Raw genomic sequence first — 27,540 nt, forward strand, 5'->3', positions numbered from 1 at the left:
TTCGAAGTTGCCATTTTCATTGGCATTGAATATTGGTTTTAATATTTCAAGAGGTCATTCTATCCTGAGAAGCGCATAGCAAATTTGGGGCCAAGAGGCAGAAGAAGGAGCTCCTGTCCCAATTCTCTTACTGCAAAAATATTGTCTAGATATTGGATTGTGTGATGACACAGGGCGGTCAAAGACCTTATATCTAGTAATAGAAGCGCGGGTCAGTAGGTCAAGGTTATACAACCCTAACCTAGTCTATAAATATCTAAGTACATTGTGTAATAATGAAGTATGTGCAGAAAGATAAAGTGTGTGGAGGATAATAAGACTCAAACACGAAAGTGCCGAGTCAAAGAGAGAGGGGGTATTATCCTTTCAACGATGGATCTCCGAGTAACCACAAGCGATGATATCCACAAATTTAACCGTTGTAGACAGCAACATATTCAACCTGGAATACACCACCGGAGGCGGTGGTCGGGAGGGGAGTATTGCCGCCATAGACGCCGTTGGGGAAACTGCCACCGATGGCAAGGTTGAGCAGAATGAAGTGAGGCGAGTGAACGGCCCGAGCCCAGACGTCGTCAGGGAGGTCGGTCTCGACGATTTGCCAGTAAAGGATGCCATCGACGAACCACCGCACAGCCTCGAGCCCCTGAGTGCGGTCGACCTCGAGGGTGTAGGTGTGGAAGTTGCCCTGGCAGGGGCTGCCGGGACATTCGCGGAATTGACCGAGGCCGTTCGTCTCCTGGCAGGGGCCGCCGGGAGTCTGACCGCAGTGCATAGTACCCCAGACACGGTCTACGCCATTGACGTTTTCCATGATGTCCCACTCGCCGATGCCGGGCCAATTCCTGAAGAAACAGTTAGCAACAAATACTTTCCAAATGGTCTCCATTAAACTCACCAGTAGTTGCCTCTGAATTCAGTGCCGAGGGACCAGAAAGCAGGCCAATAGCCGACGCCGTTGGGGCCAAGATCGGGCAGATTGAGACTGGCCTGGATACGCATTTTGCCGCCGGCCAGAGCCATGAAGTCACCACGCTGGGACTCGATGCGGGAGGACGTCCATGCCCCGGCTCCGTCCCTGATGGCTATGATCTGTAGATTGCCGTTGCCGTCCAGACGAATGTTGTTGGTACTGCTTGTGTAGGTCTGGATTTCTCCGGTGCCCCAGTTGGCGGAGGCCCCGGGATAGGAAGTGCCGTCATCGAAGAGCCAGCTGCCAGTGTTTGGTAGACTGTTGGGGGAGCCCACGAAGTCATCGCTCCAAGTCAGACTGAAGCCAGGAATCGATGGAACCACGGCTTGTACAGCAGGCAGACCGAAGGCCAGAGCCGAGACGACTTTGTTGAACACCATCTTGTTTGAGTTGAGATAAGTGCGTTGAGAAAATGACGAAGCAACTGATACCCAATGTATTGGCAGGTGTTTGGAAAAGAGGCAAGCTTTGAGATGGCGGTGATCCGAAAACAAAAAGGTTGAAGACCGAACCGGCTCTTCTGTTCCTTTTATCTTGTTTGGATCTTTAGAGACGCATCTTCGCCAAGTGCTGAAAAGGGAATACTACCGTTGAATGTCTGAACATGGCTCGCGTAAGAATATGGCATCGTTCTAGACCCTCAGACATCAAATGATGTCTGGTTCGGTTGTTCACTCGATACCCCTGGCCGGCACATATTGCTGCACGCTTGTAGACGGACGCTCCGAGCCCGAGCCCGATCCCGGGTGTGTGCGCCGTTAAGGAGAAACTGACGAGCCTTGCGCATGCACGTAATAGGGATGCAGTGGTTACCCTTCTGGCCTTACAACCACATTCTGGCCCTAAGATATTGATGCAATATATGCGCCAGGGTGTGATCCTTCTTTAATAATGAATGCTTATTTCCTCCAACGCTCCAATCGGTGCTTGACGCACAAGCAGCCTACTGGGTTACTCCCGGAGATTCCGTCATTACGACCGTTGGCTTCAAGCTTACTACCTATAATCTATCATACTATGTAGGTGCGGTAAGCTTGGACCGTCTGTTCTCCAGATCCACAGATAGGTATGCAAGAATCGGAGTCTCCATATGTACCGTTTCAGCCAATTCAATCCAGCTGTCACCCAGACTCAGCAGATAGCTGGGCAATTACATGCCGGGATCTCTACTAAGACACTAGGGCGTTTAGCAGATCAGGGTCGAAATCGGACCGACTGAAAGCAATAACGCTCTTCTCTGTGACTCCGACTCGTGTACTGTCCGATCGCTTACTATGCCTCCGAGGGTTCGACTCCAAGTAGATTCTCTCGGAACGTAACCGAAGTGAGACCTTGGGTATTTGACTCAACAGATACAGTCGCTTAGCATCGTGGCAGTGCAGAATGCGATCTAGTCTACTCCGTACTCTGTATGGTCTTGCTGTCTCGCGGATGGATGTATGGATGTATCGAATCGGATAACCAGGATCTGCTTGTCATGCAACCTATCAAATCCGATATTCCTTCTATTATCGACCGGGGAAAATTAGGGGACTTTTGGTACATGTATACTTGAACCTATACATGCAGAATCACTTGCAAATATTAATCTAACATACTATATACTGTCATAATAACACCAGGCATTCGGGTCACATTGTGCCCCGTGTTAGGAAATAAAGTCCTTAAGCTTGTTTTTATGCACGTGTCAATTGGGCTGTCGTCGGCTTTAAGTCTTTTTTCCTTTGTCTGTATAGAACTTGATGGCCCTTGACGAGACAGCTCTCCCAAGTCCCAAAAGTCTTATGGTTGACTCCGGTGCTATACCTGTTCGACCTTTACTGGATTTCTCTACTCATTAAGTACCTTCCTCGTAGACGGCCTGCTACCCGAGTCAGCCAGCTCGTGGATGATACACCCGTTCTTGTGTGGGTTGTGGTCGGCCGCTTCTCATGAGGAGTGATTAGTAGCCAGGGAAGCGGTCAGCTTAAACAGTCTCTAATACCTACTTTAGCGGTACAATGAGCTTATAGTTTGGATGGCACCAGCATCAAAAAGTCCTTCCTGGCCACTAATCACTTCTCATGAGCGGCGGCCGACCACACCCTTACGTAGTAGGCTATCAAGGAGAATTCAGCAGGGACTACCCCAGTGCACATGACGGAGCATATGCCCAGATTTGGATTGCTCAAGTGAGGGCAACCTAAGTACGGGTATTTAGCCGTTCCTAACCACTTTGGTCAAACACCATAATCTTTTTCGCTAGGTAAACCGGCATAGCAGCAGAAGCTATAGTAGGTGTATTAATCCTAGCTGTACTCCGTAATCTTAAAGAGCTGCACGCTACCAAAACATTGAATCATGCCCCCCTAAAAATGCCTCGTTACTCTGCTAACGTGCATCTTCATGTAAATCTTGGACAGCAAGCGATCTCAAACTAATCACCTGCCTTGTACCACGTAATCGAGGTATATTGAATTTTCCGAGCTGGCCTAGCTAGTATTACGTGTAGCTGTAGCGTTAGATTTACTTGCGTAAGGTGGTTAGATACGGTGAGGTACCCCACTGAGCTAAGCCTTGCTCGCTAATCTCCAAGGTTCCATAACGGCCCGAAATCTGGCAGAGGCAGCTCGGCTTCGAAGTCTAGACCTTTTATTCTCACTTACCCACAAATAAGAGGTGCTAGGTAATGGTTATCCAGAAGATGATACTTAGGTGTAGTAAAGGTGCCGCCGGGCCCCCATGACTGCCTAAAACCTGTTAAATGCTCAGATGCCTCGACGATAGGGCTGTTTTCAATATCCGAGTTTGATCATTACTTGGATCTTATTTCAAACTAGTTGTGGGGGATGCAGCTTCAAGCTGTTGATTGAATTTTGCTGTCATATTGCGGCACTTTTGTTTTTAATATCCGAATTTGATCATTACTTGGATCTTGTTTCAAACTAGTTGTGGGAGATGCAGCTTCGGGCTGTTGACTGGATCTTGCTGTCATATTGCGGCACTTCCATCAGAGACATGCATACCCACGCTTTCGACATTTTGGCCGGATCGGATATTTACAGCCATATACGATAGGTACTCGTAGAATGCTAGTGCAATTTGGTCGGCAACCGGTGATTTAACCTAATCAGGATAGGGGCTGGAAATACTGTATTCTGTCACCCTAACTCTAGCTAACCGAAATCCTAACCTAAATCCTAACCTCACCCAAACCCCTTCACATAAAGGCATAAGATTACTTAGGCTTTGGTCGGTCGCTGCTTATGAGGACCCGAGGAGTGGTTAGTGGCCAGGAGGAACTTCTTAATACTTGTGCCACAGCACCCTTATGCTAAAAGTACCGCTAAAGTGGGTGAAGCCCTTGACCAGCTCACTGCTTGCTTGAATAGTTGTAGGTTTGTAATAGTGTATCACTATCACCATTAACATCACTATTACTATTACCGTCACCACTACTGGCGCCAGCAGCAGTAGCAGTTGTCACTACTACTAAATCTGGTAGTAGTTATCTATCATGCTAAGATTAACAGTAGAAAAGCCTAATTCAAATAACGCTTTCCCTCTTTTAGTAGTAAGATACAATAGATTCAGAAAGACACATCGCATAAACCTGACTTTCTAGTGCATCCGGGCCTAGGTACCCTTCCGGAGGGGTTGTGCACGCCAGAAATACCCCCTGTGACACAGCCTTCCTGGCAGCTGTCGCAGATCTAACAGGAGTAGCCAGGCTACAGTAGGATAGTGTAGCTAAGCAATAGTGTTGTGAGGTGACACAGTGCAAAGGTAAAGCGTAACAGCAAAGCAGTAAGCAAGGCAAGTAATAACAAGGAGGTGAACAAGTGCCAGAGGACAAGACAGGTAACAGTGGTAATAATGTATTTAGGTCGACCTCCTCTCTAGAAGGGGGGTCCTGTGATAGTGATCTATATACATAGTAGGCATAGGAATGTCTACGTCCCTGTTAGGTATTTAATCACTAACTAGGGTTAAAAATATCCAATCCATAGGGATCTATAGATATCTATACAAATAGATTAGTTTTGTTTTAAATCTATAACTATAGATTAAGTTAAAATACATATCTATAAAAAACTAATTCTCCAGTTATAGATTTAAAAAAAAGACTATTGTCAAGGTATGGGTGGTGTGCCGCGCCTGTCAATAGACCATTCTGGCATTGCCAAAAGATCAATCAGTTCAGGCACTAAGTGCCTGAAATGCACCACACATGGCCTTATAAAGGGCGACTGGTTGCCGAACCCCTTACAACTATATCTATAAGATTAGATAGAAATAGATATTTAGTTTATTTATTTAGCAAAGAGAACTTCTTTTATTAAATTAAGAGAATAATTTCAAATATTAAACTAAATGAAACAGCTAATAATTAATTAATTAAGTATAAGAAAAAGTAATTCTAAGGGATTTAGAGGTCTTTTTCTATTGAATATAGGATTATTATAATAGTTATTCTATTAAATAAGCTTAAGTATCTAGACCTATAATTAAATAATTATCTATTCAGATTTAACTATTTTACCTATAGATTATACTTACTTTAAAAACTTATATCTATTATATCTATTAACTATATAGATATATCTACTAGATCTGTAGATTCTATTATAGGGAAATCTATATAGATATCTATAGATATTTTTAACCCTATCACTGACCTACGCTATCTACTGTTAGTCTGTTCCACTTCATCAAAGGTACTTGTCCTGTAACCCCCAGACCACTAATCACTCCTCATGAGCAGCGGCCGACCAGGCTCTTAGCAAAGCAGTTGGGGTGAGGTTAGGGTTTAGGTTACGATTTGGGTTAGCTAGAGTTAGGGTGACAGAATATAGTATTTCTACTCTGTAATTAAATGTTAATGAATAGTGGCTATGGTGGTAGCAGTGGTGGCTGTGTTTCTAGACTAGGTTAGGCGGAATTGCACTGGCATTCTACCGATAACCCGTACGATGCACAGAAAAAAAAAGAAAAAAAAAAGAGAATTGCTTGGTAATCGTCACAGTCGTTGAGCTTCCGGGATGTCATGTGTCCGAGGCCCGGGCGAGACCTTGCGTACCGTTCCCGACCTAGCGTGTGGAGGCAATCTTTATCTGAGACAAGGAAACTGAGGTCATTTGCCAAAGTCCGATCAATGGCTGAAGTTCGCCCCTAGTGGAGTTCACTTGTCATACCTAGTGTGCTAGGTAGTATAATCTCCGAAGGTACAACTCGGCTGGAATGTTCCTCCGGTCGCCTAAAGACGTGGCTGGGTTCATGATTCATATGCCTGTGCCTCGGTATAAAATTTTCAAGTGCTCGATCACGGCTTGATTAGAGCCCGACGGATGCCGCCGGTTATGCTGGCCAATCTTCTGTCTTTGTCATCAGCCAATTATCCCGAGGAATCACACTCAACGAGAATGTTCCTCTCCTATTGTGGATCTGTGGCTGTGAGAATGTGCAATAACGGAGTTGGCATATTTTGTTGATAAATGGCAACTAATTATCCCACTGTGGTTCCAGAAATCTGAAAATGCGCATCGATTCTGCTCCAGTCCAATTAAGCTGCACAAAATAGCCGACAGCTTTGAATCATAACTCACTCCGCCTTGGAAGATCTCTGTTAATAGGTGCAACTTCTCACCCACCAGTTCAATCACAATGTCGAACTCCATGATTGCCAAGCCCTTGACGCTGAAATGCGGTCTCACTCTACCAAATCGCTTGACAAAAGCCGCCATGGCTGAAAATTGGGCCGACAGCGACGGCTTGCCCACCGATGCATTGCATGCACCTTATGGCGAATGGGCAGACGGCGGCTGGGGACTTGTCATGACCGGTAAGGACTCAACGCCAGCGTGACTGAGGCTCTAGCTAATGTGGATATCAAGGCAACGTGCAAGTTGACATCAAACACCTGGGCTCGCCAAAGGACATCGCGTACAACGATGCAATTCCCTATGCCCGTATGCTTGAAGCCTGGAAGGCCTGGGCCGAGGCGTGCAACCGCAACGGCACGCCGACCATCGTGCAGGTCAACCACCCCGGTCGCCAGTCGCCTCTGGGCGCGGGCAAGCGCGGGTTTATGGAGAAGACTATGGCCCCCAGTGCGGTACCGCTGGATCTTGGCTCCGGTCTCGTCGCTCGCCTCATCAACGGGTTGGTCTTTGGCACACCGCGCGAGATGACCGTCGCCGAGATCCAGGACGTCGTCCGCCGCTTTGCGCAGACGGCCAAGTTGGCTTCCGATGCCGGCTTCGCCGGTATCGAGATTCACGGCGCCCACGGCTACCTGCTCGCCCAGTTCATGTCCGATAAAATCAACAAGCGCACCGACGCCTACGGTGGCTCTCCCGCCGCCCGCGTCAGGATCGTCGTCGAGATCATCCGCGCCATCCGCGAGGTGGTTCCCAAGACCTTCTGCGTAGGCATCAAGTTCAACTCTGTCGACCATCAGGCGCAAGCGGAGCTCGATGCGTGTATCGAGCAGCTGAAGCTGATCACCGAAGCCGGCGTTGACTTCTTGGAAGTCAGCGGTGGTTCCTACGAGGACCCTGTGGTAAGTGACCAGGCACGAATCAGATCTTTGCTTGGGACGTTGCTGATGAAACGCACAATCAGATGTTTAGCAATAACGACAACGAGAAGAAGTCAGACCGTACCAAGGCTCGCGAGGCCTTCTTCTTGGAGTTCGCCCGGGTCATCCGCCGCGACTTCCCCGATGTTCCCTTGATGGTGACTGGTGGTTTCCGCTCACGTCAGGGCATGGAGGCTGCACTCACTAACAACGGCTGCGATCTCATCGGGTTGGCGAGGCCTGCCGTTCTGAATCCGGCTCTGCCGAAGAACACCATCCTTGCCGGCACTGTCAAGGATGAGGATGCCAAGCTATATGCTAGGAAGATTGAGGCCCCTTGGATATCCAAAAAGATGGGTATGAAGTTCATCGGTGCTGGTGCCGAGTCGGTATGTCACATTTTGCTCCGATTATACATGTTCCGGTTCTTTACTAACAACTCCCTCAGGCTTGGTACTCGGGTCAGATTCGCAAGCTGGGCCACTAAAAAGCTTGAAGACCAAGACTACGCCCATATTTGTTTGAAAGTGAAAGGGATAAGAGGTGTATACTATCATGATACCATAGAAGCCATTTGCATTTACGATAGAGTTTGATACGAGCCTGTCCTTTTGGGCATGGTAATTAAGTTGTGATTCATTTTGCTGTTAGTATGTGAGAACACCAATCGTTTTACTATTGCTGCCGACCCGCAGACTCGATTTCCCGTTCCCAAAACTGTTGAACTTTCGACTTTGGTGAAAAGCCACTAGAGACGGTCAGGATCTGCAGGCTTAGAGAAGATTGAGAAACTATCCAAACGATCAAAACCCTTCCAAGCCCGATGTCAAGCAGAAACATGGGAGATGAATGGATAGTGCCGCTACAGTTTCCTCATGCAGGCAGCTTCCCATTGACAGACCAGTACACATTATAGTTGAAACCTTGCGCATCATAAAACTGTCCAAGGTTCACCGTCTTGCCTCCCGCCGTCGCCGTGAAAGCCAGCCCGGTGGCTCCGCTCCTCTTCACAGTAGCCAAGTCCAACGCGGGCGTGGTCGAAAGGATCTCATTGCAGTAGTTGCCGTTGAGGATGACGGGACCTAACGCCAACGCTGCGGCGTTCGGGTTATCGTTGGCCTTGACAACACCAGAATGAGTTGTAGTCAGTGCTCCAGGTACCGCCACCCCAAGCAGGTCCTACTCCTCGGCGACCACCGGGGTTGAGGGGGGTGAAGTAAGTGACGTGTCCATGACTATTGGAGGGGTCCTGTTGGCCGAGGAGGTGGTTGAGCAGCGCCCGCTCGTAAAAGTCGAAGTATGTCGTCGTATCCGGATTGGTTAACCACAGCTCCCCCGTGAGCTTGAGCATGTTGTATGTGTTGCACGCCTCGCATGTATCACTGGTCAAGAAGCCGGCAATGGCATTGGGTAGCCTGAAGTGCTCGGCCTGGCTGTTTCCGCCGATGGCGTATGAGTGTGCGCTGACGGTGATGTTCCACGCATTTCGCGCAATGTCCTGATACCGACTGGTTCCAGTCGCCTTGTACTCTCGAAGCACCGATCCACTTGGGGACCTGGGTGTTCGCATGCAAGCCGCTGAGACTGTCCTGGTTCGATGCGAGAGGGTTAAAGATGGCGGCATGGTCGAAGCGTTGGGCGACCGTAACCCAGCGCTGATCGCCTGTTTGGCGGCAGAGATCGGCCAATACTTCGTTCATCCCGCCGAACACGGTGCCCATCATATCCTGCATCTGCTGGTACGTAAGCTTACCAGTGCGGAGGTCGACCCACGCTGCCATGGCAAGAAGCACATCGCGAGCGTTTGTGTCGCCAATGAGGCGCCAGACATCGAGCAGACCGGCCATGGTCTTATGGATGGCGTAGTACGGAACATTTCTGCTGCTGAGAGTCCGTTTCTCGAGAGCATCAAAATCGGCCTCGGGAAAGCCAGAGAGATATCCTTTGTTAAAGCCAACTTTGTGTTGTTGTGTTGGCATTTCTTTAGTTCGGCGGCAAAGTATGTGGCCCTCCGTTTGCACTCAGAGTCCTGTAGCTGGGCGTAGCAGAAAGCCCAGGCATTCAGGAAGTGGCCCTGAACATGACTCCGGAACGGAAAGTCTGGAGCATCCCAGCCGGCATTTGGTTGGGCGTTGTTCGTGTATAGGCCATGATTCTTGCGGAAGACGTAGAGGAGCCTGTCGACATCTATCCATTTGAGGTAGACCAGAGTGCGAGCTTGGTTGTCGAAAAACCGGCCGGTGCTCAGAGTAACCTGGCTCATATCGAAACCCCAAGCAGAAACCCCCTGGTCTTGACCGACAGGCGGAACAGCTTGTGCATTACCTGTAGAAGACAGGCCGACAGTAAGGGCAAGGGCTGCCAGTCCAGGGAGTATTCCCGTTTTGGACCACATGATGGCACCGGTGGGAGGCGGAGGTTAAGTGCAACTAGGGCACTGAGAGCAGGAAGTTCAGTGACTCCTTCGGGTCTGAAGATGAATGCTCAATACTAAACTTGGTCTGGGTGGGTTGGCATCAACTATGTAGTCCCTGGCAAGAGATTCAACGGTGGCCCAACTTGGCTTTCCTGGAGATGATCAACAGGGTCCAGCTGCACTATGTAAAGCCTTCGCAAATTTGCCTCTTTTCATCCACGTCTAATACAGCGACTGGCGAGCATGCCTATACGGCAATGACAGTGGTGAGGTTACACTCATCAATGGAACGCCTGACTTTCACGACTCAAAGCAAGATAACCCACCCCCCATGAGTATCCCCCGCATCTTAGGGCCTCAGGGCCATATCCCGATTGGCGCGGCACATGAGGACTTCCCGATCTACCAATCTTGGCTTTCCTTTTATAGTAGGTAGTCTCATTTCACTACAAAACTGGCATTGAACTTCCGCCGACTATGGGGAGTGCACTAGACAAGGCTCCCCTCCCTCGTTATTATCGCCACTCTACCATTTCCATGTCCCGCAAAGAGTAGGTATAGGGTCATATGACGCATACCAAAAGCTTCAAGGATGTGCCAGTCATTTCTTACCCATCGGCTCAAATCACGGGTGCAACTCTATATGAAGGACTGCCGGCTAAATTTCCTTGCTACTGTGTCGTGCTCGTGTACTCCCTTTCACTGGCTTCAAAGACCATTGACAGGCACCGATTGATTTCCGGGTTCAATGGCCCACAGAGCGTCACCTGCAACCGCCAATCATCTGGTCAGGGATATGGCTGGATGTTTTGGTATACCATAGCTTCGTAACCTGCTAAAGATTGAATTACAACAAATATTCCCTTGATTGATAATGCCACCCATCTTACACATTCTGGGGTCGTATTAGTTCTGTGACCTCCCAAACGCCGTTGTGAGTAGGACCTTGAGACCTCCGGGGACTGTGTGCCTATCAAAAAAGCCGTACCACTTGTCGATGTCCTCTAGTTTGGCTGCGCATAGTTCGTCGGTAAGTACTGATCTCTTCTGCCGGGAGTGCAACTCCATACCTTCATGAGTGAACATCCAAGAAGGATCATATTTGCCGTCAATAACCATGTTGAGAAGGAAAGGATAGTACTACGCTCGTGTTAATACATGATTGACATCAAGACTTTGGCAAACATACCTTTTGAGCCATGAGCTGCCCCCCCCTGAGTGTGATTGTCTTCTCCATCAACATGCCAATGGGAAATTTGTTTGTCGAGAAGAAGAAGTCGCCAATCAGCGCAACGTTACCCCCCTTACGGGTTGCCTTGATACAGTCAGACACCGTATCTCCGCTGTCGCCCTCCAACCTCAAAGCCCGCATGCCCTTGTGAGCAAGCGACTGGGCACTCCTGAACCCGCTTGCTTCAATACTACGGTCAAGGCCCATAGGTTCGACCGAGAGAATGTACTCTGCGACATCCTCGTGTTTTGACACGTCCACCGGGATCATGCCGAATTCCTTGGCTATTTCCAAACGCTTAAGGTCGACGTCCATAGCGTACACCCTCTTGGCACCTCGGAGCTTCGAGAGTCGCTGGATAGAGAGTCCAACGGCGCCGCATCCCCACACCCCGACAATGTCTCCCTCCATGACCTCAGCCAACTCGCACCCGTGCCATGCTGTGGTGGTGACGTCGGCAAGCCCGACAAGTTTCTTCGGGTCCATGTCATGAGGAGCCTTGACGCATGTCAGGTCGGCGTTGGGAACCCGACACCATTCGGCTTGGTCTCCCGGGTATCCGCCAGTGAGGTGCGAGTATCCAAAGATGCCGGATAGCCTGTGACCGTACATCTTTTCAATCTCTTTCGAGGGGTTTGTTTTATCGCAGAGAGAGTACTCCTTGCGTTTGCAGTAGAAGCATTCACCGCACGCAATCACAGGGAGGATGATGACCCGGTCCCCGGGTTGCAGACTTTTGACCTCTGGACCAACTTGGTCGACGATACCGATGGCTTCGTGGCCCATGATATCTCCTTTCTTCATGGCCTGGTTCAGCTCGCCATTGTAAATGTGCAAATCGGAACCACAGATGGTCGTGTGCGTGATGTGGACAATGGCATCCTTGGGCGCTGTGATCATCGGTTTCGGAACCTCTTCGACAGCGATGGACTTGGAGCCCCGAAAGACTGCGGCCTTCATTTTTTCTGTGGGATGGGCCTTGTAAGCCGTTGACGCTATGTGACTGAAATGGTCAGTCTTGCCGCTGGGAGAGCTTGAAAAGCTGCGTACCTTGCTACAGCTGCCATTTTACTCTGAATAATAGAAGATGATAGCCAGGAGGAGTTTTTGAACAATTAAAACTTGCACCGAGAGCCACAGAAGATGCAAATGAAGGCATTTTATTTCAATACATCAACTTGTTGGTTTATTGCAGAGACTTTATGCCTCGCCTGAATGCATCACGAAATAGGTCTCCACTTGATAGACTTCCTACTTGACTGGGGATTTGAAGTCATCATATCGTCACTTGCTAAACTGTGCTCAATACAGATTCTCTCACTTTCTGTCACAAACTACAATATCGGATGCTTCCGCTAATTAGGTCTTGTTCTACTGCTCCGCACGCGGAAAACGTGGCTAAGAAAATTTTGTTCGATTCCATTCTGATGTTGACAGGTTGAACCCTGGGAAATTCAGCCTAACTTGGGTTCAACCTGGGGAGCGACTCTGCGATGACGACACAGAGAAGATGAGGCAGGATCCTGATCGAATGGTTGTCAAGCTGCAAGCTTTCTAGAAGTGTCACCGGCTTTCTCAAACCTCTCACAGCAGTAACGTCATTGTTGGGATCGTGAAATATTCCACAACAACCCTGCAGCAGATCTCGATTCCCACGAGTCGCCAGCTCTACCTGACCATAATAGATAGCAGCAAATCATCTACCAGCGCAAACTCTGGACCAATGTATGGAGATAACAAGATGGATGTCCTGCTCGAGCCTCTGCCAATCGATGTCGTCCCGTAGGGAGTAGATGCAGACCTAGCAACCGCGAAATAAAACTGCCTAATAACGTCGTCACACGTTAGAACATGGTTTACTCGGCTCATACCGTGATTATCTCACCGGTATTCTCCGTTGGTCTTGGTGATCTTGAACTTATCCGGGAAGCCATCTGCGTTAGATTTCCATCTGCGCATACTATGCAAAGATCAGTCATCAATTCTTAGCAGTTAGTCCTGCAGCATTAACTTGCGGGTCCCGTGAAACCTGGGGGATCGGCATAAGCTACGTCGAGGTAGCAGGGCCAAGTCCATGTCCTGCGGTGGGTTTTCCGAACCGACCCGAACCGAGATCCCGGCCCGGCCGGCCATCATTGCCGAGTGAATCAACGGGCCGGGACCTCCAGTGGGGGGCCGACTCGTGCAGGATGATTATAAGACCGCGAGCCGTCTGCGATGGCAACCCGTTGAATAAAGAGAAATCTATAAAGCCACGCAGCTTCCGCCGTATTCGACTGATTCAGCATCCAAAAATATTCTTTCATATACTCCAACTGATATATAACCCATCTTGACGTGACATACATACCCAATATCAGCTGTCAAAATGGCTACCCAGACAGAAACCGTTGCTCCGACTGAAATCAAGCGAACCTTCGCCACACAATTCGAAAGCAAAGATCTTGTTACCTTCGATAGCAATAGGGTCTACGGGGACTGGCGAGATGAGTTCCACCGGAACGGTTGCGTCGTCATCAAGAATGTTATCAGCAAGGAACGAGCTCAATATTACTGTGACAAACAAATCGAGTGGCTTAAGAAATTCGAGCTAAGGTTCGATGAGAAGGACCCAGCCACATGGACCGCGGATCACCTCCCCGTCAGCTTCAAAGGAGGGTATGTATATTGGTTCGTTGGTCTCCCTTCTCAAGCTAATTGACCACTCTAGCATGTACTCCGCATATGGCGCACCTCATGAAAAGATGGCTTGGGAAGCCCGCTTAGAGCCAAAGGTTATCGAAGTGTTTGAGAAGCTCTGGGAGACCAACGAGCTCATCACCTCATTTGACGGGATGAACATTTCTCTGCCAAACCGCAAAGACATCACATGGAGCCCTTGGCCTCACTGCGACCAGAATCCCGAGAGAAAAGGGTAAGCCGCCGCTGTTTGTTGTCTCTCAAAATCGCAATACTCACATCCGCCAGCATGCAAGCAGTCCAAGGACTTCTGAATTTCGCCCCCAACGGCCCTGAAGACGGCGGTTTGATGCTCATGCGCGGTTCCGCGAAGCTCTTTGACGAGTTCTTCGCTCATAAGCGCGAGTCCGCCGACCACGAGGATGCGCCTCCACCCGAGATCAAATTCATGGACTTGTTTCTCTTTAGCAAGAAGGATGTCAAATGGTTCGAGAGCAAAGGTTGTGAGCTGTTCAAGGTGAACATGGAACCTGGAGACTTTGTCCTCTGGGACTCGCGCACCATGCACTATGCCCGCTTCCCCGAAGGAGACCAGATCAGACACGTGCAGTACATCTGCATGACGCCCCGAAAGTTTGCGACCGACGAGGCTTTGGAGGCCAAGAAGTTCTGCTTTGAAAACTCTTTCGGAACGACGCATTGGCCTCACTGGTAAGCTCAACTCGTGTCCGACTGGTTCGGTGTGTATCCTGACATTTGATAGCAACATCCGCCCCTCACAAGATCCTCCCAAGAGGAACGGAGAGGTGTGTCCTAAATACCGAAAGGAGCCATTCGAGAAGGCTGAGATTACGGACAAACTGCTTCAGTTGGCTGGGGTGAAACCATACTGAGGGCTTTTAGGTGGTGGTCAATCGCACGTTGCGAAACCCGTAGAAGACGTTATATGATTTTGTGAAGAGCCAACATTAGGTAGCAAAGTTGAAATCAACAATAATGATCCTAAGCTAAGGCTGGAACTTGATAAGCCAACCACTGAATGATTGGTGGATTAACATTGATCCAGACAGACAATCCTTCTTCAACATTGCTCAAATCTTGTCGGCCGACTGAATCCCGACGCCCTCTGCAGGGCGCCCCGACCGGCGTAGAAACATTGCTCCAAGTGTTTACTACATTACCTAATGAGAGCTGGTGAGTCCTCTGCCCTAAGACAACCGGGCCGAACTACGCGGACTTTGGATATTTCACCTCCTGTGAATAGCCGTTTCCGAACCCCATTGGGCCGAAGTCGGAACATTCCCATTATCCCCAACCGGCCTTTTGCTTGGCATTGACACCCGTTATAAATGTTAAATCTCCTAGTTTAGTCAGTCATGATCATATGGTCAATGTACTTGTCATATTTGCTGCTCACTCTCCCTCGTGTTGCAAACCGCGCCCCCTCTGCCGCAAATCATTCGGTTTCGCGCCAGATTTGTGAAGGAAAATAGTCAAGTTAAGCTTGCCGTCTGTAACGATGTCAGAGAAACAAGTTGCGACTCAGCGAGAGCAAGGCGGGCACCACTTCCCAATTTCCAATAACATTCCTTCAAGTCAGAGCCATGATGCAGAAACGGATACAGGGAGAGCCCCCACAGCCCGAACCTCAAGGAGCAACAACGGAATTAATTCGCATCTCAACCTAGTCATTGATCCGCCGCCGGATGGAGGTTTAAGAGCATGGATGGTCGGTCAGTACCACAACTGAGTCACGATGCAGAACAATAGCGAAATGTTATTGACAAAGTTTCATAGTACTGGGCACGTTTCTTGCCACGATGAACACCTGGTCAGTGCCATGGACTCGGTCGCGTCGCGAAGCCACACCGCTAAGAAGCTCATAGGGGTGTCGCAAACTCGTTTGGTGTCTTCCAGCCGTACTTTACCTCCCTCTTCTCCCGGTCGCCGTCTGATGTTTCTTGGATCGGCTCTTTCGAAGTCTTCCTCCTTTTCTTTGTGGGAACATTTACAGGACGCTGGACAGACATGGGCTACTTCCGAGCCCTCTTTGTCGCCGGCTTCATGCTGGTTGTCCTCGGAATGTTGGCAGCCTCGTTCTGCACTACCTATTGGCAGTTTTTCCTCGCCCAGGGCATTTGCCTGGGCCTCGGAAACGGGTGCCTCTTTTGCCCCTGCATGGCTGTCACGTCGACGTATTTTGCGAAACGCCGCTCGCTGGCGTTCGGTATCACTGCGGCGGGGGCTGTCGCTGGCGGGCTGGCCTTTCCAAGCATGGTTCGACAATTGCTGCCACAGATCGGCCTGGGTTGGACAATCCGTTCGATAGCATTGATACAACTGGTGACTCTGGTCATGGCTGGACTTCTTATGAAGACCCGGATCCCACCCCGAAGAGCTGCACCGCTGGTAGAATGGGCGGCGTTCAAAGAGTCTGAGTACAGCTTCTATGCTGCTGGAGCTTTCATGGTGAGTGATCATCTAATTGAATCGCGACCGAGAGAGTCTGACATGCACAAGTGCTTCTGGGGAACGTACTTTGCATTTCACTATCTTGCTGCGTTCTCACGCGACATCATGGGACTATCCTATACGGAATCACTAGATCTTCTGCTTGTCCTCAATGGCGTGGGCGCGATTGGTCGCATTATCCCAGCTCAAATCGGCGACGTCATTGGTACGATCAACATCTTTGCGCCCATGGCTCTCATGACCGGTACCATCATGTATTGCTGGGCCGGTGTTCACAGCATCACCGGGCTGTACTTTTGGTCAGTGTTTTATGGGATCTCCGTTGGAGGCGTTCAGTCGCTGTTTCCGTCAGTGCTCAGCAGTTTGACTACAGATCCGCAAAAGCAGGGGACGAGGATGGGCATGGTCTTTACCGTGGTGAGTTTCGCGTCACTGACCGGATCACCGATTGCTGGAGCCATTATCGACGCCATGGGAGGTAGATACGCCGGAGCCCAGGCTTTTGCCGGCAGCTGCATGATTCTGGGAATGATCTTTGTTCTTTCGGCGAGAGTTTGCAAGACTCGAAAAATGGGGGTTGGTGCTTTTGCTTGGATTAAGGTCTGAACGTCATACTTTCTCGTCCGTCTTATCCGCCTTGTCTCGGTAGCCACCGTCGTTGTTTGTAGTGAGCGGCTTGTAGAGTTTGACGTCGGAGCCGGCAGATTTAGGGGCTCACTAATTACAGGAGTGAAAGTCAAAAGCATGGAAGCAGCCGTAATGACGATACGACAGAACGCCCTTGTAGCAACGTCGAGATCCAACGCTTCGGCAGCGGAAATCGCAGCATCGGCCGCCTCGTCCTTGATCTTCTCCTCGACCTGCTCCTTGTTGATGGGCGGTATCAAGCCTGCGCAGCAGTAGCTCTGGGTAATATGGCATGTCGAATGGTGCCAAACCGCATGGCGAACGACAGCTGGGGCCAGTTTGAATCCTCGTCCTGTTCAGGTTGCCACCTGTTCCTAAGGTACAACAGGACCATCGTTTCATAGCAGACCATGACATCGTCGCCCGCAGCGCCACTGCTGGGAGGGCTAGCCTGCGGATACAGGAGGTGCCTTAGAAGGTCTATAACTGTCTGTAACCGGCCTATTATCCGCAGCGCGTCAACGTTAGTGTTGGTATCACAGGGATCGCAATCAAGGTAGCCGTAATAGTATTAATTAACTATTAGTAGCTAGGTGAAGATAATGATCAAGGAAAAGAGAAGAGGTTACTACTGTGGGTATTTATAGTAGTGTAAGTAAGCCGCTAGGATAAGTTATATAATAGTAAATTATATAACTATAGATTAGCTCTACTATTAAATAGTTAAATATCTTAACACTAGTAACTTTCTAAAGTAAAAGAAAATTACTATAAATAGCCTAGATACTACCTAGTAGCTAAAAAGCTTAAAAACGTAATAAAAATTAAAAGCCTAAAAGTATTTAATACTTTTTATTTATATAATCTATTATATAGCTTAAAAAACTTATCTCTTTATACTAATCTAAACTATTTTATTTCTAACTAGTTATTTTAGCGCCTTATTAGGTAATAATTTAGTAAATCTATTAGTAGGATTATTATTACTTTATATTTATTATACCTTATAGACCTTATATTACTTATATAACTACTAGAGGGCTATAATATTAATTATAAGCTTTTTCTTTTTTATAGTCTTAAGCTTAATAAGGTACTTATAAAAGAAGTATAAGTTAGTATAAAGGATTATTAGTATATATAGTAGCTTAAGGTAGTTAGTAATTATTATAATAATTATACTAAGTGTATAAGTAATATTAGCGCTAGTAACTATACTATAGATCTTAAAGGCTAGTACACTTTAAGTAACTTACTTATACTTTATTAAGCTAAAGTAAATAATATTACTAGTTATAGTAAATTTATTACCTATAGTAGTACTTATAGGTACCTTATTAGTAAGAATAATAATAAATCCTAGCTATAAAGTAAAGTCCTTATTATTTATAAATAATCTATTTATAAAAATAAAAAGCTTTATAGATTTAAGGTTAAGTAAGTAAAATAATAGACTATAGTTAAGGTTATTTATTTACTATATAATATAATAGTTAAGTGCCTTAATCTTATTTATATTAGGTAATTAGTATTATACTATAATAAAGTAGTTAAAGTACGCTTTAGGCTAGTAGACTAATATAATATATACACTATAGGCTTATTACTTAACGTACTACTTAAGTGCTTATAAAGATTCTTTATTAATAAGTTAAAGTCTCTTACTTTAGCCTTTTTATTAGAGAAGGAGCTTCCCCTTAGTAGTTAGAGATACTATACTACTATTAAAAGTAAGCAGGTTATTAATAGTAAGGATTTACTTCTCCTTAGTAGTAAATATAGCCTTAGTAAGCTTATTAGCCTTATAAGTAAAAAAGAATTTATCTAAAAAAGTAATAGTATTATTAGTCTATATACTAATAATCCTAAAGTCTAGGCTCTTTATATTAGTAATTAGTAGGAATAAATTAAAAGTTAAAGTCTTTATCTAGAGCTTCTCTCTATAGTAGTAACTATATATTACCTACTAGTAAGTGCCTACCTCTATAATACTATATAACAGCTTTACTACTTATATAATAGTGCCCTTTAGATAAAGGTCTTATATTTATAATAAAAGGTATATAAGAATTATATAATTTAATAAGGTAGTTAACTATATATATACCTAGGTAATATTATATAACTAAAGTAAGAAATTATTATTATTATAAGTAAAAGATAAAATAAGAGTAAGAATAAGGCGCTAGCTAGCTTACTAGATTATAAGTAACTAAGTAAGAATTACTTTTTTACTATTATTAGTATATCCTTAGATAATAAGGTAGGATTTCTTATATAGTTTTTTATTCTAGCCTTTTACCTTATTAATAATCTATAACTTAAATATTTATACTCTAGTGTACTTATTCTTATTATATTAAATAAAGTAAAATACCCTATAGGTAATAAGCCTTTTAATCTTAGTAGTAGTTACTTACTTAAAGGGCTTCTTTAGGGTAGTAATAATACCCTTTTTTTATAGCTTAATTAATAACAGTTAGTTAGCTTCTTTTTTTATTAAGACGTATGTTATACTTATAGTAGTAAAAAAGACAGTAGGCCTAATAGTAAAGCTAGTTTTATTAAAGAAATTAATATACCTCTATAGGTAGCTAGCTTTTTACTTTAGCTATAGGTATATAGTAATAGTAATACTATTATATATTTCTTTAGTAGGCGTAGGGATATTAGTAAGTAATAAGGCTACTATACTATTATTATTATTCTCCTTATTACTTTACCTACCTACCTTAGAGAGTAGCTATTATTACTTATTATAAGTATTTTTAAGGTATAGTTTAATAATAGTTAAATAAAAAGTTTATAGGCCTTAAGGGAGGTTAATAGTATAAGTAGTCCTATTACTAGTAATAATATTATAAGATAAAGTAGTAAGTGCCTGTAGTTAGGAGACAGATAAATAGTAAAGACTAAATACTTAATATATATATAATATATTACGTATACCCTAAGTATATATCCCTTTAGTAAGTAACCTTTTATAGAAGGAGGGTTAACTATAAATACACTTACTATCTATTACCTATCTTATCTTATATTATTTATTTAGCTCCTTATTATTATTTATCTTACTTTACTACTTTACTATTACACTTTACTTTTATACTACGTTACTTTATAACACTACTACAGCCTAGCTTTATCTTATTAGAACTATAACAGCTACTAAGAAGGCTATATTAAGTAATAGTATAACTATCTTAATCTATACTATTTTATTACTTTTACTATCTTTATTATTTTTATTAAGTTTTTTTTTTTACTACTATATAGTAAAGAAATATATACACCCTAATAAGAGTAAAGGGCTTAAAGATATAGCATACTAAGAACGCTTTAACCTAGATAAATCTCTAACTTTAGGTAATTCTATATATAGCTTTAAGAAAACCTAACCTATAAGGTTACTTAGTAACTACCTTAAAGCCTCTATAATAATATATAATCCCTTATAACTATAGAATTTAATAAGAACATATTATACTACTTTAGTAATAACTAGTAATAAGGCTTTTAGTTAGACGTTAGCTAGGCTAATAACCCCTTTTAGATTAAAGACACCCTCTATATAGTAAAAAGGATTATTAGAGATATAAGAATTAACCTACTGCTTTTATTAAGACTATATAGTAAGGTAGAGGATATCTAACTATCTTATAGTAACTTATAAAGCTTTTAGTTATTTAAAAACCTAGTTATACTAAAAAGAAACCTAACTAAGTAAATACTACTTACTTTTTAAAAAAAGCCTCCCTAATAACTACCCCTAAATAAAGATATTATAATAAGTAATACACTTAAATAAGAGGGAAGTATCCTTTTAGACTTATTATTCTTAAGGTAAGTAAAAGCTACTATAATAATATAGTCTAAATTAAAAGGTAAAAAATAAGAAATTATAAGCCTACTAGGCTATAATACTATCCTACTAGTAGGCCTACTTAGGCTATAGTTTTTTACTATACTAAGCTAATTCCTAGATAGTATAAGTTACTATACTTAAGGCTAATAAGAATAAGATATATACTTACCTTTAGGGTAAATATAATACTTACTACCTCTAGCCTAAGGTTAAGTAAAAAATATAATTCCCCTAAGTTAGTACCTTAGTAAGGAGGCTAGTGCTATAACTATAGCTACTTAATTAGTAAAGTTAAAGTTAATAGTAAGATAATTATAAAAACACTAAGACCTAATAAGTATAGCCTAGTTATAAAATAACCCTAGCTAGTAGGGGTAGTAAAAGAGCCTATAGTTAACTATAGCTATACTACTTTTATTAGTATTAAATATAAAAAAGCTTATAGTAGCCTTTTTTTATACTATAACTACTTAGATATAAGTAGTAGTAGTACTAGTAACTATTATAGCTACCTTAGGTTATTTTTTAGCCTAGCTATAGACGCTATTTACTATAGAAATCTTTTAGCCTAATACTAATACTAAGAGGTACTTACTAGACCTTATCTTTTATAACTACCTTATAACGTATTACTATAATATAAAGCTTTAGATTTAGGTAGTTAAGGTAACTTATAGAGATCTTTTATCCTTATAGCGTTTTTATTAAATAATTAACTAGTACCTCTATAGATAAGTATAAAACTAGTAAGAATTCTAACTTACTAAAGTAAAGTAAAATATCTTTAAGTAAAAAGGTTAGCTAGTAATCTTAAAGTAATTTAAGCACTATTTTAGACTAACCCCTATTAAAGTAGAAAAGTAGTTTTATAAAAATTACTTTACTACTAATAAGATTAATAAGTAGTATAATATTTATACTTTTACTTAATCTTACTTTAAGTATACTAAGGCATAAGGTAACTAGACTTAATACTAATAGCTAATAAGGTTTTATAATAACCTTATACTATAACTATAGTAATTCCTCTATAAGCCTAAGGACTATAACTTCTTAGATAAGTATATTACTTTAGCTAAAGAAAAACGCTAAGCCCTCTAGGACGCTACCTTACTATTATAAAGCACCCCTATATATACTAATAACGTAAGTACTTAAAGTAGTATAAATAATAATATAGCGCTATAGAGAAGTATATTAAAATAACTAAAAAACTACTACCCTTAAGATAAAGACCTCCTAAAGACTAATAAAGAAGATATAGCTTTATAAGGATTTAATAATAATAACTAGTAATAATAAGATAACTACTAGTCTAGAGGAAACTTCTAAGGAAACGCCTAAGGAAACTATAAAAAATACTAACCTTATAGTAACTATAAGTATAAACACTATTAGGCTAATTTAGAGCGTAAGGTATAAGACTAGGAACCTTAGTAAGGACCTTAATAAAGAGGTAAATAGTAGTAATAAGTAAAATATATATAAAAAATAGAAAGTAAAAATAAAGTATAATTTATTTAAAAATATAATAAGGATATAAATATTAAGATTAATAAACTTATTAATAAAAAGTATCTCCTTAAGGCTACTAAGGAGTTCTTACTAATAATAACTAACACTATAAACTTTATTATACTACTACTTACTAAGATTACTATAGCCCTAGCAGACTATAAGAAGATCTTTAAGACCTTTAAGGAGGTTACCTTACGCTAGGATAAGATTAAGAAGTACCTTATAGAGGTAGCTAAGAGTAATAAAGGCGTAAAGTAATTACTAATACTAAGTAAGGCTATAACTTTTATAACGCTAGACTTCTTTAAAGAAGTACTATATAATAGTAATATAGTAAACTTTACCTTCTAGATAAAGAAGGTAATTAAAGCTATTATAAAGCCTAATAAAAAGAGAAACTAGTGTAAATATATTTACTTATAAGTAAAGATCTAAGTAAATAAGAACTTAAAGGAAAACGCTATATACCTAGATATAGGTACGTCTGTTATTCTAGTAGATTATAAGTAAGTAAAGAAATTTATAAGAAACTTATAATTCTTTATAGTAGAACTATAAAGAGTAAAAGTAGTAAGATTATTATTTACCTTTATAAAGAATATTACTTTTAATATATACTTTAATAAAGTAGTAAAAGGCACTAAGATAAAGGTCTATACTATAATTACTACTAAAGTAGTTAAGAAGCTTCTAGCTTAACTATTACTAGGCACCTTATTTTATAATAACTATAAAGTAGTTATTAACTTTAATAAGAAATAGGTAAAACTTTACTTTACTTATAATATAATAATACTAGTAATAGTAGAGAGCTATTTCTCTATAATATAAAGAATTATAGTGTAATTTACTATAATAATCTAGCTAAAGTTAATATACTACCTCTTAGTTAACTTTATTAACCTCTTTAATAAATATAATAATAATAAAAAGCTATATAAATACTATACGTTTTTAATAAACACTTACGTCTTAGACGTAATACTAGATTTATTATCTACTAAAGTAGTACTAGTTTATAATAATATAAATATACTTATTATTATTAAGAAAGGCACTAAGGTTATATAAATCTTACTAGTCCTAGGGGAAGAAAGCGTATAGGCTATTAATAAAGAGATACTAAATACTATTACTAAGAGCGACTTTATTAAATTTACTAATATTACTAATAACTTCCTTAATATAGAGGGGGAGTTTACTATAGGAGCTAAAAAAGAAGAAGAACTACTAGATATCCCTATACTACTATAGAAAATACTAAGATATAGTATATTAAAGCTAGATAAACACCTTATAATTATTAACTACTATAGCGTAGAGATCTATACTAATAACCCTAAATTTACTAAAAAACTTAGAGAGCTCCTAGATAAGTATAATATCTACTATAACTATAGGTTAATACCTATACTAAATAAGGATAAGATATAAATTAAGCTCCTAAGGATATAAAGCTTATTAATAACTAGAATAATAAGTAATATAAAATTAGTAAAATAGGCTAGTAATAACGCCTTATAGCACTTACTTATCCTCTTTTTATTATATAAAAACATAAGGAGGATAAAATAAAACATAAAGGGTATATAGTAGTTAATATAAAGCTACTTAATAAATAGGCTACACCTAACGTATACCCCCTACTAGACTAAGAGGATATTATATAATCCCTTTAAGGTAAAAAGAGGGTAATAGTCTTTAATATATTAAGGTTTTTTTACTAGCTTAGTATATATTTACTATATTAGGATTATATAGTAATAATTAGCCTATAAGGGCTGAAGTACTTTAACGTAGTGTTAATAGGCTTTAAAAACTCCCTAGCCTACGCCTAGTGCTTTATAAATTAGATCTTCTTTAAATATTAACACTTTATTAAGGTATATATTAATAATATTATAATTTTTAGTAACTTAGATAAAGAACACCTCTAGCACCTAAAGATAGTCCTAAAGATCCTTAATAAGTACTATATATATATTAAAGCGTAGAAATCTTTTACTAGTTTTCCCTTAGTAAAGCTTCTTAGCTATATTATAAATAGTAGTAGTATTTATAAGATAAATAACTATATCTAAGCCTTTAAATAACTTACTTTTCTTTATAGCCTCTAGGACCTTAAGATATACCTTAAGATAAGTAGATAGTTATATATAGGAATTCCTTAGTTTAACGTAATTACTAAGCCCCTTTACTATAAGAAGATAAAACTTACTAAGTAACTATAAAAAGATAATATACTAAAGCTTAGTATAACGTATTAGTATAAAGTAAAGATTATAGTAAAAGAGACGTTTAACCTTACGCCTAAGGAGCTTAATATATAAAAATTACTATAAGAGAAACTTTATAAATAAGTAATAAGATATTACTATAACCTTAAGAAACTACTTTTCTTTAAAATTAACGCCTATATTAGTAGTTTTAGGCTTATAGTTTTTTAACTAGATTATAACTAGGATAGTAAGAAAATACTTAGTATTAATATAAAAAATAAACACGTTAAGCTAATCTTATTCCTTTTATAAACTATAACCTAAGTAGAAAAACGTTTTAGTACTACTAAGGCTAAGGTTATAGCTATTATATAGGCTATAAAGAGACTCTAGAAGCTTATATAGTCTAATAGGCATAAGGTTAATATCCTTACTAATTATATAGTAGTAAAAGGAATTATTACTTATATATTACTAAGAATAATAGACCTTAATAAGGCTAACCTCTACTTTACTAATATAGTAAACTACCTCTTTTAGTTTTACTTATATATCTTTTACGTCCTTAGTAAGCTTAATATAGTACTAGATATACTCTTCTGCCTACTAGTTATATAACCTAACCTATTAAAATATTTCCTATAGAAAAATAAGCTTACTAATATTAATAATAATAAAGGAGGAGATATAGTAGTAATAGTATAGTATATAGGTAATAAGCCTTTAAACCTTAGGATAGCTACTACTATAATAATATAAATTAATAATAACTTTATAAGAAGTATAGTCTTAGGCTACTAAGGTAATAAGAAATTTAAGAAGTTAAAAGCCTAAATTAAGCACTTATATAAAGGTAACTAAGAATTTATAACCCTAGATAAGGCTAAGAGAGAATAATAACTACCTTATAAAAAAAGATAATAGCTATAAGTACTAACCTTACCTTAGGTAATTAATAATAGAGGACTAATTTTTTATATTACGTCTAATAGTATATATAGACTTTATATTTTAAAACCTATAGTAAAAAGGATTTTTACTTTTACTTATAATAAGAAGTTTTACTTTAGGTGTAATAAAATACTTACTAAGTTATATAACTTTTATATCTTTAGTAAAGTAAAGTTAGTAAAATTATATCTTACTTACTACTTAACTTACTAAAGTAACTAAATAGATTACTAGAAGACTATAAGATTACTTTAACTTATTATAATACCTAAAGTGCCTTACTATATAATCTCTATATACTTTATTATAAATATACTTAAGGTACTAATATAGAATAGTTTCTAAGTACTACCTAACCTTACTATATTTAACTACCTTTATACTATAACCTATAAGTTTAGTAAAAAGACATTACTAATCCTAGGATACACTAAGTATAAGGCTTACTACTAGGCCTAAGTACTTTTATAAACTCTTATAATATATAACTAGGGCCTACTAATAGCTATTATTAGTAATTATAATCCTAAATTTATATTAGCTATTTAGGTAGGAATATTTAACACCTTAAAAGTAAAGCTGCTTATCTTTATAGTATATTACCTCTAGACTAATAGTTAAAGTAAAAGAACTAACTAAATAGTTAAGATTACTATCTGCTTTTATATATATACTAACTTAAATATACTATAGATTAATATACTCCTAGCGCTATAACACTTACTTAATAAGTTACTTATAGTTATAATAAGGTAGTTACTAAATAAGCTAGTCTTTAGATTTTACCTATAAATAGTACTAGAACACGTTAGTACTAAGAGACTACTAATAAAGTCCCTAGACGTACTACACTAGACTTACTAATCTAAAGCTCTAGCTTTAATTAATATAGTAAGATTAATATAAAAGGAGTAATATAACTATTACTATTACCTTATAGACTTTACTATTAGTAATAAGGTATTCCTCTAACTTAGTAAAGGCTACTTACTACCTAGTAAGCCTAAGAAAAAGTAGTCTCTCTAACGTATAGGCCCTTTCTAGATTACCTATATAGTTAGGCCTAGTGCTTATAAACTTAACTTACTACTATAATAAAGAGTACACCTAGTAGTATTAACTATATAGCTATAAAAAGCACCTATAGGTAAAGATCCTTTTAGTAAGGAGTAGTAACTACTAGAACTAGTAAAAGTTAATAGTATAAAAAAGTATAAAGTTAAATAAGTTATAAGATAAAGAATTAACTAAAGAAAGAATTAGCTATTAGTTAAGTATCTTATTAAGTAGAAGAAGTACTTACTAGTAGATAATATATAAAAGCCTTATAAGAATCTTATACTAAACGCTAGTAACCTAGTAAAGGAATATAAGAAGGGTAACCCTATTAACTAAAGTTTAGAATATATAAAGAAATAAGGCTAGAAACTAGCCCTAGAGGAATTCCTTTAGAACCCCCTACTAATAATACCTAAATTATTATAATTCTTCCTAATAATATAAGGTAATACTTAGCTTTATACTATTATTTTTAATAACACCTTTATTTTCTAATCTTCCTTTTAATAAAAAAAATAACACCTTTAATATACTAACACTCTTTTTTTATTAAATTATATAATAGCGTAGTAAAAAAAGACCTAAATAACTATATATTATTAATAGTTAAAAGAAATAGAAGGAGTAACTATCTAAAATAAGTAACTATACTTACCTTACTTATACCTATAGTTAATAGCTAGAGGATATTTTAACCTACCTACTTATAACTACTATTTTTTTATTTTTTAACTTATTTAACTTATTACTTTTCTTTATAATCTACTACTACTTTTTATATTATAATTTACCTCTACTTTTTATAACGCTAGTAGTAGTTAAAGCTAATTATAAGTATAATATATAATCTTATAATTACACTATTAAGAAAACCTAAAGCTTTATAAGTAATTTTAACCTATATAAAGATATCCTTAACTAAGACACCTTTAACTTTAATAAATTTATTAATAAGGACGTTAATAATAATA

At 40.3% G+C, this 27,540-nt stretch overlaps 6 protein-coding genes across 6 annotated transcripts; 3 read left to right on the plus strand and 3 right to left on the minus strand.

The window, feature by feature from the left end:
- Nucleotides 1–412: 412 nt before the first annotated feature.
- On the minus strand, nucleotides 413–1,353 carry GLRG_04807 (glycosyl hydrolase family 16; the record flags this gene model as incomplete). Its single annotated transcript, XM_008095492.1, has 2 exons — nucleotides 413–845; nucleotides 899–1,353. The coding sequence occupies 2 exons, from the start codon at nucleotides 1,351–1,353 to the stop codon at nucleotides 413–415; spliced, it is 888 nt and encodes a 295-aa protein (XP_008093683.1).
- Nucleotides 1,354–6,616: 5,263 nt separating this feature from the next.
- On the plus strand, nucleotides 6,617–8,019 carry GLRG_04808 (NADH:flavin oxidoreductase/NADH oxidase; the record flags this gene model as incomplete). Its single annotated transcript, XM_008095493.1, has 4 exons — nucleotides 6,617–6,794; nucleotides 6,847–7,514; nucleotides 7,577–7,921; nucleotides 7,981–8,019. The coding sequence occupies 4 exons, from the start codon at nucleotides 6,617–6,619 to the stop codon at nucleotides 8,017–8,019; spliced, it is 1,230 nt and encodes a 409-aa protein (XP_008093684.1).
- Nucleotides 8,020–8,405: 386 nt separating this feature from the next.
- Nucleotides 8,406–9,927, minus strand: GLRG_04809 (uncharacterized protein; the record flags this gene model as incomplete). Its single annotated transcript, XM_008095494.1, has 4 exons — nucleotides 8,406–8,614; nucleotides 8,694–9,030; nucleotides 9,089–9,416; nucleotides 9,491–9,927. The coding sequence occupies 4 exons, from the start codon at nucleotides 9,925–9,927 to the stop codon at nucleotides 8,406–8,408; spliced, it is 1,311 nt and encodes a 436-aa protein (XP_008093685.1).
- A 927-nt stretch (nucleotides 9,928–10,854) lies between these two features.
- GLRG_04810 (alcohol dehydrogenase GroES-like domain-containing protein) lies at nucleotides 10,855–12,139 on the minus strand (the record flags this gene model as incomplete). Its single annotated transcript, XM_008095495.1, has 3 exons — nucleotides 10,855–10,961; nucleotides 11,019–11,088; nucleotides 11,138–12,139. The coding sequence occupies 3 exons, from the start codon at nucleotides 12,137–12,139 to the stop codon at nucleotides 10,855–10,857; spliced, it is 1,179 nt and encodes a 392-aa protein (XP_008093686.1).
- A 1,408-nt stretch (nucleotides 12,140–13,547) lies between these two features.
- On the plus strand, nucleotides 13,548–14,751 carry GLRG_04811 (uncharacterized protein; the record flags this gene model as incomplete). The annotated part of the gene is made up of 4 exons (XM_008095496.1): nucleotides 13,548–13,837; nucleotides 13,890–14,093; nucleotides 14,147–14,569; nucleotides 14,622–14,751. 4 exons carry the CDS (start codon nucleotides 13,548–13,550, stop codon nucleotides 14,749–14,751), a joined length of 1,047 nt encoding a protein of 348 aa, XP_008093687.1.
- Nucleotides 14,752–15,377: 626 nt separating this feature from the next.
- On the plus strand, nucleotides 15,378–16,936 carry GLRG_04812 (major facilitator superfamily transporter; the record flags this gene model as incomplete). The annotated part of the gene is made up of 4 exons (XM_008095497.1): nucleotides 15,378–15,591; nucleotides 15,656–15,689; nucleotides 15,745–16,327; nucleotides 16,379–16,936. The coding sequence occupies 4 exons, from the start codon at nucleotides 15,378–15,380 to the stop codon at nucleotides 16,934–16,936; spliced, it is 1,389 nt and encodes a 462-aa protein (XP_008093688.1).
- Nucleotides 16,937–27,540: the final 10,604 nt, after the last annotated feature.

The sequence above is a fragment of the Colletotrichum graminicola genome (assembly GCF_000149035.1).
Source record: "Colletotrichum graminicola M1.001 genomic scaffold supercont1.15, whole genome shotgun sequence".
Lineage (NCBI taxonomy): Eukaryota > Fungi > Ascomycota > Sordariomycetes > Glomerellales > Glomerellaceae > Colletotrichum > Colletotrichum graminicola.